The 20,447-nt window shown below is 36.3% G+C and overlaps 1 protein-coding gene across 2 annotated transcripts in view; it reads right to left on the reverse strand.

The window, feature by feature from the left end:
- The window catches only part of LOC105225058 (glutamate receptor 1), a 114,237-nt gene that overhangs the window by 30,390 nt on the left and 63,400 nt on the right, over positions 1 to 20,447 (reverse strand). For both annotated transcript variants that reach the window (XM_049458747.1, XM_049458746.1), the window contains exons 6-11: positions 13,082 to 13,335; positions 12,235 to 12,399; positions 7,488 to 7,856; positions 4,405 to 4,747; positions 2,563 to 2,657; positions 2,037 to 2,204 (exon numbers count right to left, since the gene is read on the reverse strand). In XM_049458747.1, the coding sequence (XP_049314704.1) occupies positions 2,037 to 2,204; positions 2,563 to 2,657; positions 4,405 to 4,747; positions 7,488 to 7,856; positions 12,235 to 12,399; positions 13,082 to 13,335 (1,394 nt within the window). The remainder of the gene's footprint in view (positions 1 to 2,036; positions 2,205 to 2,562; positions 2,658 to 4,404; positions 4,748 to 7,487; positions 7,857 to 12,234; positions 12,400 to 13,081; positions 13,336 to 20,447) is intronic.

The raw sequence follows: 20,447 nt of genomic DNA on the forward strand, positions 1-20,447 counted from the left end.
ACCGAAAAAGGAAATCAAATCATGTAGAAGTAAGTTTTTTCAAAGTTTTCTCATTTACATGCAGCGCAATTTATGGTACATTAATTTTTTACAAAAATGTTGGAGAAATTCTGCACGAAACTTGTTTGTGATTTGGGCCAGAGGAAATTGAAACAATAACAACAAGTTCATGCATGTGCATGCAAAGGTCCCGCAGCAAACAATTGGCTTTAGGCGGGTGTTACTACTGTGGCTGACTACAGACGATGGCTGCTGTAAAGAAGAATCATTCCTTGCAGCGACAAAATGAATTGCGCGAGTAAGCGTTTATTGCGAGCGAAAAAATGCACAGCGTGATTTAAAAAGCTTGGCACATCGTTCTTGCTTAAATATGATATATGCAAATCTGTTAAATATTAAAGATTTATATATGGATTTACACTTTTCTTCAAATATGCGTGGAAAAAATGACGAAAGAATGAATCTCATTTACAGTGACTCACAGAAGTATTTTCCACAATTGTCATTAATAAAATTATAAAATCCGCGTCTAAACATTTCCAAGGTTTCAATGGTTGTAACTCTGCTAGAGTTCTTTGTAACGCCTAACACTAAGTGAGATAGGCATGGAGTTATATATATAAATGTCACGCCCACAAAACTTCAACCAAAACTTTAAAGGAAACAGCGGGAAATTCGAATTTGTAATTTGCCTATGTGATATTCTATCTCTAACTCATTAACTCAGTAAAGCTGAGAAAGAAGCTATTGTTCTGGCAGAGACATCAAATATGATAGATACGCTGCTTGTTACGTTCCGAAATTGAAGAAAAAAAGCTGAGAAACATTTCTTTCTTCATTATTATATTAATATGATGGAGACCTCGTCGAAAGTCATCGTTTTGAGTGTTTATGGTGATTTTGGCCTTGTAAATCAAGAACGTTCTTGGTGGACAAAAAAAGGAAAAGAAACTGGAAGTTTTATCAGACGGAGATCATTTTCAAGGCTTAATAGAGCTCGCAGAATTCTTGGCTGTCATTCTTAACGCTTAAAATCAGCGGGATACATCAGAAAGCAAGGCAATTGGGTGTCATGAAGTCAAGAAGGTTAAAGATGATTTGTATGTAAAAAATGCTGATTTAACGCTGCAGAAAGGAGTCGCTTTTGCATCGGATTGTGAGGGATTACGAAAAATTGAATCTTTACTACAACCCTAAACAGAAAAATTTAAATGGTAAACCTGGCCAACCAAAGAAATCAACGGCAAAGCCAATTATAAGTGGCACCAAGGTAATGCTCTGTATTGGGTGGGATCAGAAGGGCGTAATATTTTAAAAGTTTCATAAACCGAGTAAAAGCCTTGATATGGAACGATAACGACAATAGCTTATCAAACTGGAGCGAGCAGTTTGCTGGAAATTATGCGGAAATTGCGACTAAACAAAAGGTAATAATTTTGCTTTTTGTAAACAGGGCTGAAAAGTTTTACCTCATTCACTTACAGCCTAAACTTTGTCTCTTCTGACTATAATTTTTTCTGGTCGATGCAGAACGGCGTCACTTGAATATGATTTGGGTCAATTGAAAAATTAAAAAGTTGGGGACCCACTTGAAACACATAACTCATAAAACGCCCCCTATGAAAAGAAAACAGCTGGTTTAGAAAAGAGACCCTCTCTTGATGACGACCAAGGCGAACGCATTAAGAATTACGATTTTTTGTAATGTACCTAGAATGTCCGGTCCCTTAATGGGAAAGGTGTCGCTGGCGGATATAATCACGAAAGCAGTGTCTGCGCCAGTAAAGAATAGTAGTATTCTACAATTTCTACTACGACTTTTAGAAAAACTTTTTTAAATTAAGAGGTTTTCATTTCAAAACCAATTATTTGGGGTGAATAAAAGAAATTTGAGCTTATTTAACAAACAAGAAATTTATAATTTCGAGTAAAAATATAATCGCTAGTTTTACAACAAAAACCATTATAAGTATTCGGCAATAATTTTGCCCTACCAGACATGTTTATAAAATTAAGACCAACACTCGCATACTCACCCAAATTTCCTGGGATAATGGATCCATGAAACTGAATACACCAGGCGTCTGCTTTACCGGTTTCTTAATCATTATTGAAATGCCCAGCGACATGAATGGCTTGCTGAAATCGATGACACGCTCGCGTTCGGCGGTAATGGTCATGGCAGCGATTGCAATATCCGCTTCCTATGTGGCCAAATATACGCAATAAAATGCCACGTCAGTGGTAGGCACATCAATGGAGTCGTGTTATTTCGTTTGGATGTTTTTGTTTGCGGTCGTAGGCGCGTCGCGAAATTCGAGGTATGCAATGAAATCGTCCAACGATGGCAAAAGATAATCGTTACCGAGAGATAAAGGCGCCAGTCGACGTATTAAATGCGTTGTGTGTTGGACGGTGGCAATATACGTGGACGGAGATTGGAGAGAGAAATAAAGAAAATATTTTGAACGCGTTGTGGAACAAAAGTGTTCATGCAATTGGAATAAATTCGTGTGCAATCAATATGACAGTGAGCACGAGCGCACCCGCTTGTATACTTACCCGCCGTACCAGTTCACCGACCATGCCATCCCAGCCGCCGCGCACTGTGGGATTCTCTGAACCGTATGTGCCATCCTTGACCAGTCGTAATTCATCTGCATGGCGATGATAAAATCAGATCGGCGGTGGTAAGCAAGAGAAGAGAAAGAATAACACAAAGCAGAAATGTGAAAATTTACTCCAAATCTCGAATAGTAAAAGGACATATAGTATAAAAAATATTTATTTCAATACATGCTAATAAGTAAATACTTATAATAACAAAGTGAGATGTAGATGTAGTTGATATTGCACCTAACCTAAGAACTAATAATTTATCTGTCTAGCAAATAGGACTTACTTACTTATTGTAATGGAAATATTTTTTTAGGAGGTTACGGAAAAGTGCAAATATTTCTATAAGCAATTTTAAATAATTCTAATGATGTTCATATTTGTACCAAAGTATCTTCGTAATTGAAGCGAGACTAATACAATACTATATGAGGTATGACAATTAAGTAATGAGACTGATTCCATAAAAATCGTATAATTGAAAATTATTCTACAACTCTGCCATCCCCTTCAAACTAGTCCCCTTGGGCGACTATACAGTGATTCTAGTGCGTTTTCTATGCTTCGTAACATTTCTGGAACGCTTCGACTGGGATGCCCGCGAATACCCTCGTCACGGCCACCTGGATGTCCGTAATCGACTCAAAATGTGTTGCTTTGACCACCGATTTTGTTTTAGGAAACAAAAAAGTCACAGGGTGACATGTCGAGCGAATAAGGCGACTGTTGCAACACGGCGATTCCTTTAGAGGCCAAATACTGGGACACGCTGAGGGCGGTGTGGCATGGCGCATTGTCTTGATGAAGGATCCAGGTACGAATGTCTGGGCGCACCCTGTTGACTCGTTTTCTCAATCCTTCGAGTACTTGGGTGTTCACAATTTCCTGGTATCAGATGTGAGCCGTATGGGCAAGGAAGTAGGCATGCAGGAGACGTTGAAACACCTCCTCTGCTTATGTCTGGCTTTATATAGAACTAGACTTGGCTGTTAGAATTCGCAAAAAAAGTTGTTGCTCTGCACGATATGAAATTCAGCTCGCATTAGCAATGAACCACTCTTACAATGAACATGTAAGTCAGATGTCATGACAGCTCGCCAGTGTAACCTAACCTCACCTATATACCATTCTATAACAAACAGTGAACGAAAAATAATTCTGACCCTGCAGGTAGGTTTTTAATAACATTTAAAAGGGTGAACTCAAAGATGGAAATTATCGTTTGTCACAATATATTACATACAACCGTAATCTCCTTCTTGAGTTATTGTATTAATAATTATCGGTGCCTTTCGTTGTGTTACTCAACAACAAGATAAATATGCTTGGTCAATTGATATTAATGCTAGAAGCAGGGGTTATGAAAAACCAACTCATATATGTATCTGAGTTATATGATTCTGCCTCCACTAAAAATAATTGTGTTCCTTAGAGAACTTTACATATTAAAATCCTCAACCGCCAACCACTTCAGAGCTCAATTTCCTCCTGAATAGCCCTAATTTTTTCCGACAATTAAATTTTCCTAAAGCACCGTCTTTCGAATGCCATAAAAGGAATGTAGTTAAGGTTTTATGGAATAAAATGAACACGGAACTTATCGTCAGCACAATGGAAATATTTATGTTCCTTAACTTAAACGCAATACTTCTGGTAAGTGAGTCAATAAAATTTTGATTGCAAATCTACTACAACACACACATGATCACGTATGTACATATGTGTACACATAAATCTCTGCAAACGTATGCACTTTTCATGCATCGCCAAATACACTTGAATACTCACAATTGATGCCCAACTTCTTGGCCAATAAATCGGCTAAGTCCTTGCAGTAACCCTCAAAGCGGTCATTGCCATCCAATTGCTCACCAATGCCGGGGCGTTTCGACATCATGTACGGCTCCTCGAGCAATGTGGTAACGATGTATGTGCGATTCTTTTCGATTTCCGCATGCGGCCGTAGACGCACGTACTTGGCGGAGAGCGGTTGAAGGCCAGCATCATCACTCCATTCAGCCACTTTCACCATGGCGCTGTTGACAGTCATTTCGACAACGTGCAGCGTGTAGTTCACCCTCCGACCGTCGTCGTTAAATTTAATGTCGCCTGTGAGACCTTCGATTTCCACCTGTCCGTGGTGTGAGTATGTGGGAGCGTAGCAAATAAAACAGAGAAGAAGAAAGAGAGATGAGGGAAGGCAAATAATGAGTTTTCAACTAGAACAAAGTGAGAATAGCTATAGCTGGTTGTGTGACCTACGTGCTCGTCGATGTGTATGTGTGGGTGGCAGGTGAGTCCTGCTCACATTCACTCATGTACACATTTATGTATAAAGTATATATGAACGTGTATGTATGCCACAGTAGCACGGTATGCCAGCGTCTTTGTTGATAACGGTTTAATGATGCGGAGTGTAATGGTTGATTTAAATTGCGCAGCTGTAGAAAATTTAATTGCATCGACGACGTGACGTATATGTAATATCTGTATGTGAAAGTTTCGTGTTGTAAGCGCTTGTTATGTAATACATGACGACGTGTGCCCACGAAAATGTGATATCCAATTAAATGTTGTTTTTGTTGCCAATTACTCGCAGCTTATTCATTACACCATGACTTGACGGTGAGCTTCCTTCAACAAGTGCGACCGTTGTGCACATATGCACGTGCTTACTTGCCACATACCGCACCTATGTATGTATGTAATTTTATTGGTTTTATATGGTGTTTTTGCTGAAAGCCAATGAATGCATGAATGTGCGTTGAACGAACGATTTTCCACTGACGTGCTACTAATTTTGGCTCATTATTCAGGCACACATCAGCGCAGTAATAAACAATTGCGATAAGTAATGAAGTTTTTACCAAGCAGGTAGGCAATTTTTGAGAGACAATAATAATGAATTAAACGAAGCACACCTAATTGAGCGCATATACAGTGCATATTTATGGTACAAGCAGAATCTCAAGGAATACGTGTCGCGCTGTTGATGACTTAATCAATGCAATTTTTTGCTAGCGACGCAATTATCATTTTTAACACTGAGTTTACATTTTATAAGTCATCATTCAAGCGAGTGAATGACACTGAAGCACTGAAATGAGTAAAGTATTTCTCATTGTGATGAACAATGAGATATATCTTTTTATAAAAACTATGGGTTCTTGAAACGAAGAAGGTATGTTCCTATATTCAATTGCTTAGAGGTTATTGACATGTGAGAAACAACGCATAAACAAATCTGAAAGTACTATCAGCCTACGATTTTGGACAATAATGTCGTGAAAATAGCATGTCAAATAAAAATCAAGTACTTGATTTTGATGTGCCACTTTCCATGGCACTTTACTCTATAGTTGCCCTATATCGGCAGTTCCGACAACCGGGCAGCTTTTTTAGAGAAAAGAACGTGTGCAAAAACGTACAGACTAAAGCAGGTATATGCGGAAAGACAGTTAAAGGGGCGGACCGGTATAAATTGGTTCAGCTCGTCAGGCTGATTATTTATATAACGGTTTATTTTATCGGTTTTCAATAAAATTACTACAAAAGATCAATGAAATTCTTTATTCTTGTGAAAATATATTAGTCCATATCATCCAATCTGGTAAATTATTGCCGGTCTTGATCATTACGGAAAAAGTATAGCCCAATGACGCCGCCTTCTCATAAACCGCATCAAACCGTAATTTTTTTTGGATGCAATGGTGACTTATGGAGTACGTGTGGATTTGCCTGACCAATAACGCATTTTGCTTATTGACGAACCTCATCGCTGAAGATGATTTTTCGATGAAAATCCGGTGATCGGGCGGCTTCAGCTTTTGCGTCAATGTGATCTTGTAAGAATATAGGCCACAACGACGTCACAGAGATGGCCAACGCTTGAGAAAGACGTTTGAGGGACTGAATTGGGTCTTCCTAATTGATGCGCTAACGGTGATTCACATATATAGCATCCTTATGACGGCCAATAACAATGAAAATCGAAAAAAGTCAAACATCTACCAAGATCTCTCAATAACTTATCATACAAATATTTGCTCTTTAATGAAATAAAATGAAATTGACTTGTCAATATTTAGATGTTTTTAAAATATTTGCATTATCTCAATAAACCTATCAAACGGTTCGCTGTTCTTCAATAAAATTTCAAAAGCTTGATCATTATTAGTATAAAATTTGAAGATTATTTTATTTTCAATGCGTTCAGTTTTAGAAATTGCAGTTTTGTAGTCGAAATAACACTGAAAATGGTGTTGTTCGTTCTCTTAAAAGTCGTAAATATGCTTTAACAGACACTTAAAATAGTAGTTTTATTATGTTTATGCCTCTGGTCTTATTAACCTTTTATATTGTCTCAAGAGGATATATTCATCCCCATGATAACTAAATACTAGATAGGCATTTTAGCAGTCTGCTTTCCATTTCATCAATTTAATCCTCAGCATTTCAACGCATATCAACACAGCATATGAACCATTCATTATTATTTTCCAATGTGACCCTTCTCACTGTTTGTGTATGCCTCCATAATTCCGCTTTCAGTGAAAGTCCCACGTCGCCATTATTTTCAATTCACCAAGTTCGCACATATTTGTACTTAGCATTTATCCACTCAACCAGTGACTGCATTAGATTTCCAACCACGAATACATCGAATCCCACAAGGGTCTTACAGTTTTTAAACTGTTAGGTGACCCTTTGCCACCGTTGCTCTAAATAAATATTAACTGACTTCACTTGTACCTTAGTTTGTTGCGCATCGTTGTTGGCTTCTAATAAGTACACATATCCGCCAACACCTCGCCACCCACACATGGTGCCACAGTAACGACATAACATGGGTTGCTTTTCCACTTGCTTACCTTTCTCAAATAGCGCGAAATTTTATCACCATGTTCCCATGGGTTCACCCAACCTTTCGATGTGTTGCAGTCGAGCGCTCGAGGCATTGTCCCGCCGCCACCACCATTGCCACCACCGTTACCAATGCCAGTGCCACCGCCTCCACCTCCGCTACCGCCGCTGCCACCGATTCCACTGCCAATGCCGCCAACGCTGCCGCCAGCTGTCATGCCCAGTGTACCGTTAATGGATGTGGAGGCCGCTGCCATTAGTGTTTGTTGACCCCGCCGCTGGATGTTGTTGCGGAATTGGTCGGGTTTCTTGCGCAGTATTTTGTTGAAGGCTTCGACCAGCACGAAAACAGCATCGTACATGAGGGCTGCCTGTGCCTGTGGGAGATGGAAGAATGATTGGGTAAATAAAGGTAAGTACACAGACTTTGTGTTGTTTTTGTATTTAGTGGTTTTATTATTGTTGTTTTTATAGCGATTGGTTGATGTACCGGAAACGCAAGGATTTGTTAACTTATAATGAGCACATTACTTCACGCTTTTGTTTTGTCGGACAACAAGCGTGTAAATACCTAAGTATGCCGAAGAGTTAGTAAGTGGGTACTTAGGTGTATGTACTTGTAAATGTAAGAGTATGTGATTTATTTGCTGCTCATGGTCAGCTCCTATCAGTTGTGAATCAATAGCATTGATTCATTTCTAGTGTGCACCATGGTTTGTACATATATTATATAGTATATCACGAGTGCGACAAATTTGTGTTTATGGAAGCAGAGGAAGTGCTTATTTATGTGTTTAGTTGTCCATCGTAGTACTGATTGTCTTCTAGTTCTAGTTGATATGTTTGCCTTGAATTAAAAACCCTGTGACGTATCTATAATAGCGCAAATATATTTGCGGTTTTAGAGCAGTATACCAAAAATGTGCATGACGAGTGGATATCGAATGCCAAAATCCGGAACTAACAGAGTTTCCGGAATTTTGGAGTTTGAATATATTGCTTCCCAAAATACAAACTCAGGGTTGTTATCTTCATTTTAAAGTAAATCAGCAACAGTAGCCTTCAGCAAAATAAAATGCTCTAATAGTGTCGAGTGCTTGTATACCAAATCTAGTATCCTAGCGCCGGCGCAATTTCTGGTATTATAATAATAATGCTTTTTATAGGAAATTTTAATATTACTGAATAAACTAAAAACTTAATTGGGGTAAGACTTAATGCTCACCGATCTTTTGCTAAATAATTTATTGGTTAAAGTATAATATTATTCTCATAATAATAATTTTATATCTACTTATATAAAAGATCAAAGAATTCGAAGCATTTGACGGTTTTTTTTTAGAGATTTTTTAATGAGGTAACACCTTTCTCGAAGTTGGTGTTTTTGATCGCTGACTAGAGTTAGTAATGCGTACAACTATTGATTTGGAATCGCGTTACGTTTATTATTATGGATATTATGAGGTTATTGCTGTCGTGGAGCAGAGTATCGCAGAAGACCCACATGAGCCATGGCGCGCTACAATTGGAGCCCATATACCTTATGGATCTAGGGAATTTTGGAGAAGGACCCTGGTTTGCGGGTTTACAAAATCAAACTCATGCAATATTTGAAACAGAACGATCACCCAACAGTGAATGAGTGCAAAACGAAATGGTCACCGATCCCGATTTGCTCATCGATGGAGCTCCCTTTTGGTTGCATAAGTACGTTAATGTACAAAATTGTACAATTGGAGTGGAGATGATATTCCACAAATCTTTGTCGTGACGGCGTTACATCCATGAAGAGTTACTGTTTGGTGGGCTCTAAGGAGAAGGGGAAAACTTGGTCAATATTTCTTCAAAAATACGAGTAAAATCGGCCATGATGAATTTTTCGTTCCTAAATTGGACGATGTTGAGGTGAACGAACTTTGAACAGCACACAAGACAGCGGTATTATATACTACCGTGGGCGAAAAAGAGTAAAAATATTGAATTTAATGTCGCGCCAAAATCTATAAGTCGAAATATTTTTTGTGCCAAATAATGTAACATCAAAATAATCATTACTGTTTAGTATACGTTTGTTTTTCAGAAGTATATACCATAAAGTGCATGCGGCGACTCCTCCGAAGGGTGAAATTATTCATCAAAGAATTTCCATTAAATTTTGTGGGTGTAATCAAACTTCTGATGCCTTTGGTGCTAATTGTTGTTCAAAGGTGGTCTAGAAAGCGTGGTCGACGAACCACGTCCAGGACGGTCATCAACATCAACTAATGATCAACACGTCAATATAAAACCAGTGAAAACTATTTTGAAAAATCATTTGGGCATGATTGGTTCCAAAATCCCTAAATTTTTTCGAAAAACAGCGTCGCGTTAACGTCTTTAAAGTAATGCTTTGCAGGACGCCATGAAGCGTATTATTACTGGCGACGAGTCTTGGATCTATGTTTACGACCCAGAAACAGACGAATGTCGTGGTAAAGGTGAGCCGACACCGAAAAAAACACGACAAACGGGTCTAAGGTTTAATCAAGGGTTTGTAAACAGTTTTCACCGATTATCGAGGTGTGGTGCACTCCGAATTCCTTCCGACCGGCCAAACTGTTACCAATGAATACTACGAGTATTTGAGTATCATACGTCATATGCGCAAAGCTTTTCGTAAAAACAACAAACTCAAACGACCGCTCCGGGAAAACCGTTTTGAGTCAATTGAAGACATTAAATGCGACGCTACGTGCATTGAAAACTATTCCAGGAAATATCCTGAGTTATATAAATTATATATAAAAATTTATTTTCATCGTGAATCGTTAAAATAGTTGTTTTTATTAAATATCGATACATTTCTTTCCAGCGATTCTTGAAATCTCATCAAAGCAGCTTGCTAGGAATTCAAAACGTTTTTCTAAACCATTTTCTGTATGCTCGATTCACAAGTAATTTGAATATAAATTTAAGTTATCAATCAGTCAATACTTTAAAAGTGAAATGTGTACAAACCATTTGACCCCAAATTGACACATAATCTCAAAAATTGTTTCCACGAAATTTTGTACCACACAATTTAATTTGAATTAAATTTTATTGAGTTATATATACTATATGTATGCCTATAGAACAAAGCGTGCTCACACAGTTCTACTAGAAAAAAGTAAGCCCCGATTTATTTTAAAAATCCCCATTGCATTGAATTGCTTTCCGCACACGCTTTTATTATTATTATGACTTGTGGAGTGAGAATAATATGCGGATCAAATGCGATTTAAATATCGTTAGGTATGTTATCATAATATCCTCTCATCCTGCGCAGCGAAATAAAAGTGAGGATGGCAGACAAAACACGTACGAAAACTTTGACACTTTTCATATTTTTATGTTGTTGTGATTTTTGTTGTGCTTTTTGTCTACAACTTACACCCTTTTTCACATTTTGACGTTAAGAGCGCATGCACAATTCGTTTCGTGTCTGAGTGGGTGTAGGCCTTGCTATCACTGTGTCATATCGACATTATCGCCACATTTACCCTGCCAAAAGCGAACAAATAACAAAATAATAATAAGAGCACAACGATGACAGGAATAAACAAAGCGCACAAAAAATGTTGAGAGCAAATACAAACAAGGAAAGTACAAGTTATACACACATATACACACTTATTGTTTTGTTCCGGATATTTGTATGCCCAAAAAATCATAGCAAACCGTAAAAGTGAATGGGTTGGTTGGCTGAGCTGACTGTGTCATGTGATATGCGTTATGAATACTATAAGTGATGTTGTCAAGAAGTTGTGTATTTATGGTTGTTGCACATTTACATATAAGTACATATGTATATATGGTTGGAGCGTTGCCCTACAGTGGCTAAGTCAATGTAGTCAGAAGAGGATTTGATTTCGGAAAGTTGCTTGGGTAAAAGGGCATGGTAACTTCCGAAAATCGGTATATGTATCGATATTAAATAATTTTTAAGAATATTATTGTCTGACGTGGAAGAACTAGTATACTTTTGATCAACATTTTATAATTGATCCTTTGCAGGTTAGGTCAGTCTAGGATTAAAAAATTGGAAAACTTTTTATTTAAGATATATTTTTGGAATAATGAAAATAGAGCTTCCTTAGCAAGTCAATAATTTTGAGCAAACTTGCTGTAAATTTAAAAACGTATGAACTTTATTAGCAATTTTTATATAGATTCAGGTCCTACTTGTAAATTTGTTTCACATAGTATGAATTTCTAGAAAAACAGTGGGCTCTAAAAGCACTCTTGACAAAGATGGTTTCGATGATTGGCCCGGTTGCCATCAAAATATCAATACAATTGCTTATATAAGGCAGAAAGTAAAAAAATCAATTTATTTTTCCTAACCCCCAGAATAAATATACTTATACACAAATAAACCAATTGGCCGACTAGTTATGAAAGAGTTTATACGTGTAACTAATTGTTTTCACTGCTGGGTTGTTATAGTTATATTTACGTTAAGTATGCATACATGACTCAAAGCTTTGGTACAAACTTATCAATATATATAAACGTGTATGTATGTGTGTATGAGTTTGTGTACATAAGTTAACAAACAACTACTACATGAAACGCCTGTGGTTAAACAAGTCAATCGCATTGTTTTGCATGCTTCTACACTTGTCAGCATATGAATGACATCCTTGTAATCTTAATGCCATATTGCTATACATATTCGATATAGCTATATATGTATGTATGTATATGATAAACATTTTTGTATTGCTTACGTACCGAAATTGATTCCCTGCCGGCGCCAATCGATGTTGTCGGATCCAAGCGTTTCCAACTGTCAAAGAAATCACGTACGAACCGACGATTAGTGTCAACAATACGAAATCCGGTTATATTGATGGCACCAAATTCGATGATTTCACTCTCCCAACGATCGTCCATTACCTGAAACGGATCAAATCAATGCCGGCATATGAATGGGCAATGCAAAATCGCTCTGAAACAAAAACGTACAAAAAAACCGTAACGAAAAACAAACAAAAAGCGTTCAGACATACGCTTGAGTCTACAAATCGGATAAATATTCGCCACAAGTATTTCCCGAATCAGCATGACTTTTGGCATTGCACTAAGTGAAAATTGGCACGTAGCGCCAGATTCAATGGCAACACGTACAACATGGATAATTGGTTATTAATGTGGTTTGAAACATTGAAACCGCCGAACAAACCGAAAAAGCCACATAAATCGCTTTGCGGGTGCCCGCACAAATAAAACTCTGCCATAAAAACAGACAAAACTACATATGTATGTGTATGTAGGTTGTGTATAGCACCGATATACTCGTATGAGCAAAAGCCAAGTTGTGCTTACGCTGTGTGCATTTTGTGTTAGTCAGCATATTTGTTTACATTCACCTTTGCTCATTTGTGGCTTGGCAGTCATGCAAAACGATTTATTTACTTGGCTTTTATGCAGGAGCGTGCCACCGCAGCTATACACTTGTTTGTGGGAGTGTGTGCACACAAAGATATTAGTACACAAATGAACACACAAAACGAAAATATAGTTTTTTATTGTATGAAATGTATATAGGTAGGCAAGTGTATGTAAAAGTTGCTCTTACCAAACCGCTTAGCAAATAGTGATATGTCCTTCTTCCGAGCGATATATCGCGCACATGTTGAATGAGTATCTGTTTGGCCATTTCCGTTGGGCAATCCAGCACAATGTATTTGTTGGTGAAGCGTCCCAAATCCTCGAGCGTATGCAGGAAGTCGATGGCCATTGTTACATTCGCAATACGCTTTACCATTTCCACTTGAAATGACTCGTTGCCGGGCTTAAGCCCTTGGTAAATCTGTTGCAATCGCAGGAGTCCTGCAAGAGAAGAGATGATAGATAAGGTACAATTGTATGCATGTATGTACATATATTTGTATATAGCCTTAATGATACTTTTTCACGGTTGAACATATATTGTAAATGAAGGCTAGTTTACTATGTTTCAATTACATAGTCAGACAAGTAGTTCAGGGTTAATGAACAAGAGCTACAGCAAGTAGAGCATACAGCACCTGAGTTTAGAATTTTTTGAAGTTAGTAAGTATTTTGTCAAAGTTGGAAGTAATTGTTAGTTTTTTGGTATAAAAGATAACCATTCCAGAGGAATACGAGAAAAAACTGGTTTAACTGAAGATAGAATAGCGTTCAAAAAATAATTTCCATAGAAGAATTTGATTTTGATCGGTTAGTTTGTATGACTGCTATATGCTAAATTAGCACGATTTGAAAAGTATGAACGGAAATTAACGCATTGCTTTACGCCAAAACCAAATTTCGAGATTTCTTTTATTAAAAGGATTTAATGAACTATCATCAAATACCTTACCTCACTATATTTAATCAGAAATCCATTGATACTGACTTCACTTCTATATTGTAATAGCAATTACAAGTATGGGTGAAAGACAAATGATTATACACTGTGACAACCGGAAATTGTAATTAAGTTTCCAGGGTGAATGATCTTTAAAAAAATGTATTTTGCCAAGTTGGTAAGACCATCCTCAATTACTATGCTTAATATGCGCGATCTGTCAAACAGTTTGTTTACAGCAGCTGTAACGCGTTGCGATTTTTACAATATTTTACCATGGATACAATTATCGAACGAAGAATTTGTCTCAAATTTTTTACTTATGACTAAATGCATATGTGGAATCGTTGAGAATGTTGAAAGTGCTCATATTTATCAAAAACACAAGCTTTCAAGTATTACAAAGCATTCAAAAACGGTCAAGAGATTGTTGAAGACATGCCTCCTTTTAGACGACCTTCAACTTCTTCAATTGATGAAACATTAAAAGAGTGAGGGAAACTTTCCCGACGTGTTTCAAATATCAAGAATTTTAAATAATCGTCGAGAAAATGTCAGAAAGCTGGCAGGAGAGCTCGAAATCTTTCTTGAGTCCGCTCAAATGATTTTTGTGGATATTTTGATACAAACAAGTCAACAATAATTGGAATGGAGGGGGAAAAAAGCCACGCCAAAGCCGCTCAAAATCAAGGCAATGGCCATTTTTTTTTTATTTTCGTGGTTTGGTGTGTCACGAATTTGTTTCGGAGGGAACATAATGTAGACTGTATACGCTGAGAGCATTGGGCTTCCGATCCCGCATTGATACAAACAGTTATATGATATCAGAACTGAGAATTTTTATTTGAAAAATCGTTTTCATCTGATGCTTGATTATTGGTAGGAGAATATTTTAAGTACAGATTTACTTAATAAGCTAATATTACCCTTGTTACAATACATAGTTAGCAGAACCTAAATTTATCCCATCTCTTAAAGGAGTTTCCTATAAAGAAATAATGAAATAGCATCTGCAAACCATTTGCCTACAGTAATAATTATTCAATATTTATATATGTGACTATAAAATTGTATATGAAAAACTTTTACAACCGTTCATATATAAATTTATAAATACCAAATTATAACGAAAGCGCTTTATATTATTATAAGTATTATCTTCTCGTCATTAAACCTGCACTTCACTGCTATAAATATGTATATATTTCATCGATTCTCTTGAAGTTTTTGCAGACGCAGTGCAGTCACGGTAAGAGTGAATAAATAAATAAATAAAATAAAAGAAAAAGCAATATAAATTCAAAGCCAAAAATCATACTATCAATCGCATATTTATCACAAATCCCGCCCTTGCACATCATATTTTGTCGAATCATCTTTTCAGTGTGCTCACATATTTCTAACGTCATTAAATTTGACGCACACAAATGTCAATAACACGATAGAAAATAGAAAATGTGATACATGCTTAATGTATACAGTACAATCATAGATGAAACCACACACATATGTATGAGCACAAGCAGCATAATCATCAGTGTTAGAGTATGAAAAGATTTCATAAAATGCGATTTGCGAAATAAGAAATAATAACATAAAATATGATATAAAATAAAATGAGCATACGTGTTCATATGAATGTGCTCCGCACGCCCTTGCCTATACGTAACCAACTGAAGCTGATGAGGACACTATTGCGTATACGTAACCAACTGAAGCTGATGAGAAAATTAATAACACGCTTTTATGTGTTCTCCATACACACACTTTTGTCGATATGCTGAGCATAAAAATTACCATTTTACTTGCGTGTTGTGGTGATACAGGTAGTGAGGCCATATTTTCCATTAAATCCCATTTGATTCCCAGGCAAGTGCTCGTTGACGCGTATGCTGAAGCATACACATGCATACATATTTGTACAATTATCGGGAATCAGTTCAAAGTCAAAAGTCAAGGCAAAGCATAAGCAGGTAGAGAGTAGAAAAATTTGTTCAGAGGATTGTAACAAGCACGTGTCTGGCCTCTAGCTGTTTGAAAATTGTTGCATGTAAATCTGATGGCTTAATCGATAAAAGTTACCCGTAGAGAGAGGAAGAGTGAGGCAGAATAAAACTTAAAGAGCCGTAAGTCTTTCATGTATGCTTTAGTAATCATCTATCCATCCTAAGAAAATGTGTTTTTGGGAATTTAGGTAAAATTGTTAAGAAATTTCTTCCTTTTACTCAATACATCGTCAATTTTATACACAAATAACTCTGTTTATTGCTAAAATATAGTATATGTATGAATTAAATTTTAAATTCAAATTTAGAAAATAATATCTAACATTTCTTGATAAAAATTTCTCACCACAACGAAAGCGATAAAACTCTACATGAAAGAAAAGCATAAAATCCCTCCAAAACGGCACAATCACCGATTTGTATCGATTAGTTAAGGGCGGTAGTCATGGGTGCACTTGTTTGACTCCGATTTGTTAGTTTGCTTCTGATCGTGTGACGCTTGAATTGCTTCGAATTCGAATGCGAAATGTCATACGCACACCACTGCATACAAGTGTAAGTCTGCATGAGTGTTTTTGTTTGTATTTGTCAATGCGTATAAATACGAAAAGCCTTTTGGGATTTAACCATAAATTGTGGCTTAGATCGAATTGGAAATTGGAGCAAAAAATAACAAAAAAAATGTGTCATCAAAAAACCGGAGGCAATATAACGCTAACATATATGGTTGCTCTAACAGTGACACAAAATACATTCATGCTTTAAGGTTTCCTAGCATATCTAGTATACGCATACATGAATTTTGTCGTAATATAAAAAAGGGCATACAACTTTGACGCACTCGACGTCACAATCATGGCCAAGTAGTAAGCCGACCCATGTACAATTCAACTACGTTTAATACATATTTGCAATTCAACTATTATAAGTATGTATGTATGTATGTTAAATGCATATGGAACAGTATTTCTATTATGTACGTAGATGAGTAAATCTGTGCAATCGATTGTTAATACGTAATGTTATTGGGTTGGTACCACGAGATATTCGATGATGAATTTGCATTTTGTAAGACTTCAACTGTCACTCAATTTGGCTCTCGGGCATGAAATGGAAAAGGCATGTATAATCAATCGTTGAAGTGTGCATTGTCAATTCCAGTATGTACAAATAATATAGTTTCTTAGTTACCTATAGAAGATGAACTTATTAATAGTTCTTTTCGACTACACAATTTTTTTTTATCTAATAGGTCTGGCTGCCGAATAAACTTTTGACTTAGCTACGTTTTAAACCAAATACTACACTGTTGACCAAAGTTGAGAAAGTTATATGATATAGCGGTATAATATTAGATAAAAAGTTTAGTGTGAGATAGTAATAGGAAAGTTGCTACATTATATAAATTGAACTTAAATAAAATTTAAATTAAAGAAATTGGGCAATCGTACCAGCCGCTCCAAATTTTAACTTTATACTTAAATAACCAATCTGTAAAAAATTCCAGCTTATGAAAACTAATGTGCAAATTGAAGCATATAATAAAAAATATTATTTAATTTATTTCTCGGTTTTACTTAAACCAACATAAAAAAAAGATCTACACCATAATTAAGCCTCTTTAATGCATACCTACGAATGCTAAGACTCCAATTAGATTCACTTAGCCTTCTAAAACCTTAATTTTGGCGCAATCTCATTTCACACTCTTTTATGTTAAATATAATTTCATTTCGAAATAACATCATATATTATTGGCTAACCACTTAAGGATGTCCCAGTTTCCATATTCGTCAAACATGGATCACTGCGACTTTTCTCTGAAAAGGGTAAGGGAATCCCAAAATTCGAGCTTGAGAAGTGTTTTGATGATTGGAATAAGCACAGGCATAAGTGAAAAATATCGATTGGAGAATATTTTAAAGATATACCAATAACGTACACGAATTTTTCAAAAACACAAATTACCGATATTTTTTGAACACATCTCATGTATGGTATAGAATAAGTTCTTCAGCAATATATGTATGTAAGGTAGTCTAGTTCATATGGTTGTAAAAATGGCAACGTTTTTATCTGTTAAGGATATTTCACCATCCTTAACAGATAATAATTGAAAATTAGTTGAAAAAACTTGGACTTACTATGCAAAATTTTTGTAATATAAGTTATATAAAAATTATTTTATTATTCAGCAATGGTATTCTTTAAAACAGTTTCTTTAGCTTGTAAGACATAGCTGTAGAAGTACACTACACATCTTACTAATTTTTAATTTTTTAGCCCTTTTCATGATGTGAGCAGGCAAATTTCGATTTACGCCAGTTCAAGTATTTAACTTTGTCACTATGTTAGGTGCAGACCGTTGTCTACAAGTAATACAGAAGAGCAATTTTCGAGCTATATTTTGGCGAAAGGGCAAGTAACATTGAGTCTAACGGCTGAACTCGCTTTTAATGAGTGTACTATGAATTCGTGGCTAATAAAAATCATCTCTGTTCAACCATTTGTCGTTTTATCCATTGAAAATGGATTAAGAAATATCCAAAAAAGATAAAAAAAATATGGTGGAATAGAAATTTATCACAATTTAATATTCTCTGTACTTTTGCAATTTGTAGCTCTTATAAACTTTCCTTTAAAAGATGTGAAGCATTCTTCCAGATTTTCATAAATTATTAAATGTTGAAGACACCCATGCTAAAAATACTTTTCATAGTATTGAGCTTCAAGGAAACTTTTTCGAATTAACTGCCTTCTTTTCTTATAAATACTTATGTAATATTCATAACCATCAAAAGTTTTCTATTCACCAATTCAAAAATCAGTCTGCACAGCCATAAAATACTAATTAACTTTTTAATATGCTCGTTGTAATTCGCGTAATTCGTAAGCACGAAAAATATAAGCGCGCGGTTAAGCGCTGTCTGGCATATTGTCCTTGTGCACAACATTTTAAAGATTTTTAATGTCAAGATGTGATGCTGTGTGTATGCTTTCGATAGTTCCATTGTAATTGACTTCTGTAAGCAGTCGTTGCTTCTCTTCTTTGTTTGCATCTGTTTTATCGCCATAAAAGCATTGCCTTTATTTTCTTTTTGTTCGATTTTTATTTTAATCTTTCCTTCCTCGGTCGCTGGTAAATTGTAAATGGAAAATTTTTGCTGCCCGACCAATTCGTTTTCATTCTGCTCTTTTTTTGCTCCTGTCTTTTCGATCAACCAAAGCAGCGATTTATTCGATTTATTCAATGTAGCTCCGATTATGTGGTTGCGGGATCCCCAGCAGCCGCTCTAGCATTCATTTCAAACCCATTTTGCGAATTGTGCTTCAGCGGCTGCAGTAACAATAACAATAATATCAACGGTTATACAGCCGTCAGACGTAGCAGAAGCAGCAACTTGTACACTAACACACTTGCATATGTAAACAAACACATATGGATCTCATTCTTTCCGTTGCTAGTCCCAAAACACTTAAAAGCTGCTATCTCTGGCTGCTACCAATAGCCAGTGCATTTCTATTGCTTAACCCAGCATCCCGGATTCGGTTGTCTTCATTCGCTATCCTCTGTCGTCGAAACTGAGTCTCCCATGTTTTGTTCAATTTTTTTCCCATTACTCTATTTCGTTTAGTTTTGCTTTTGTTGTCTACTCAATATACAACAACAGGCATTATTGTTGTGCTTTTACTTCGCATTTGATTGTGCTATACAATGTCTGTGAGTCTGTTGTTTGTCTAAGCCTGCTTTTGCTCTGTTGCTATGGACTGCTTTTGGCGACCTCCACTCTATCGATTTGTTGTTGTTGCATGGCTTCGAACTAGTGCTTTGTTGTTTTTTGAGTGTTGATGGTTATAGTGTTGAGGCTGCAACTGTTGTCAATGTTGTTATTCATGTTGATGCGTTTTGTGGCACTCCCAGTGCTGGTGGTGTTGCTTCAATTATTCTGTTGCTCTTGCCACAATTTCTCCTATTCGATTTAGTATTGCCTCAAGTGCTGCAACTTGCCGCTTTTGTTGTTGCTCTATGATGTGCCTGATGAGATTTATGTTGACTGTACAGATTTGTTTTCCCCATTGCACTTCGCTGCTCCAGTGAACTTTATTCGATCTAATGCTGCTGCTGTGCCATAATCATTCTATGTTATGTACTTTTCTTCAATGATTTCTCTTTTTTTATGTTTACCATGGCACTAAAAGCCAAATCTTTTAAGACCCACAGGCACTAATATGAATTCAGTTCAGAGCCAACAGAATATACTTCAAAACTTGAAATCAATAGCACACATTTGTGCTCACAGATTAATATTTACAATTGTATATAATGACCTTGAAAGAATAATTATTCCATTTCACACTTGCCTGATGATTTTCAAACAACTTATCCTTCATTTGTTAATTATTTTTACTGAAGGGGTTGAAAGTCGTCCAGAACGAGTCATGTCTTCAACGATCTCTCGATCGTCTTTGAAGGCTTTGTACCACTTTTAGGCTCGTGTTTTTGCAAAGACTGAATCGCCATTCCAACATTCGCAGTGATTCCGCCTACGAAAATTGGTCAGTAATACAAAATGTGAGATAAATTCTTTCCTCGATATTATGTTTAT

This window comes from Bactrocera dorsalis, chromosome 5 (genome assembly GCF_023373825.1).
Source record: "Bactrocera dorsalis isolate Fly_Bdor chromosome 5, ASM2337382v1, whole genome shotgun sequence".
Classification (NCBI taxonomy): domain Eukaryota; kingdom Metazoa; phylum Arthropoda; class Insecta; order Diptera; family Tephritidae; genus Bactrocera; species Bactrocera dorsalis.